The 658-nt window shown below is 62.8% G+C and overlaps 1 protein-coding gene across 1 annotated transcript in view; it reads left to right on the forward strand.

Moving 5' to 3' along the window:
* Positions 1-348: 348 nt before the first annotated feature.
* Positions 349-658, forward strand: part of LOC140471160 (kinesin heavy chain-like) — a 71,453-nt gene continuing 71,143 nt past the window's right edge. The window contains exon 1 of the mRNA XM_072567036.1: positions 349-658. This exon is cut by the window's right edge and continues 36 nt beyond it. Coding sequence (XP_072423137.1) covers positions 349-658 — 310 coding nt within the window.

Genomic DNA, 658 nt, shown 5'->3' on the forward strand with positions numbered 1-658 from the left:
CGTACCAGCCAGGAGGGGGAGTCACCGAGCAGGGAGGGAGGGTGGGCTGCCGTGGCTTGGGCTGAGTGGAGTTGGGTTTGAGTTGAGTTGGGTGGAGTTGAGTTGAGTGGAGTTGGGTTGAGTTAAATTGAGTTGGGTTGAGTTAAGTTGAGTTGGGTTGAGGTAAATTGAGTTGGGTGGAGTTGGGTTGAGTTAAGTTGAGTTGGGTTGAGTTGGGTTGAGTTAAGTTAAGTTGAGTTGGGTTGAGGTAAATTGAGTTGGGTGGAGTTGGGTTGAGGTAAATTGAGTTGGGTGGAGTTGGGTTGAGTTGGGTTGGAGTTGAGTTCGGTGGGAGGGAGGAACAGCCAAATGAATCTCCCCCTTCGCCAGCTCCCGGTCTCTTCCGTGCCCCGCCGGGCGAAGGAGCGCGCCACCCGGCCGCGCATTCCCGGAGCCCGACCCCGACCCCGACCCGGAGCCGGGTCGCCTCTGCCCGGCCGCCTATCCCGCTCCGGCGCAGTGGGGAGCCGCCTTCCTCCCGCTGCCTCCGTTCGCCGGGCCTGCTGCCTACTTGCCCGGGCGCCAGGAGAACGGGTCCGAATGGCCGGCTGGACCCCCCCGCACAGCCGGTGGGGCAGCGTCCCCGGACCCGGGTACCAGAGGGTCAGCCACCCCGGTG

Source organism: Chiloscyllium punctatum, chromosome X (genome assembly GCF_047496795.1).
Source record: "Chiloscyllium punctatum isolate Juve2018m chromosome X, sChiPun1.3, whole genome shotgun sequence".
Classification (NCBI taxonomy): domain Eukaryota; kingdom Metazoa; phylum Chordata; class Chondrichthyes; order Orectolobiformes; family Hemiscylliidae; genus Chiloscyllium; species Chiloscyllium punctatum.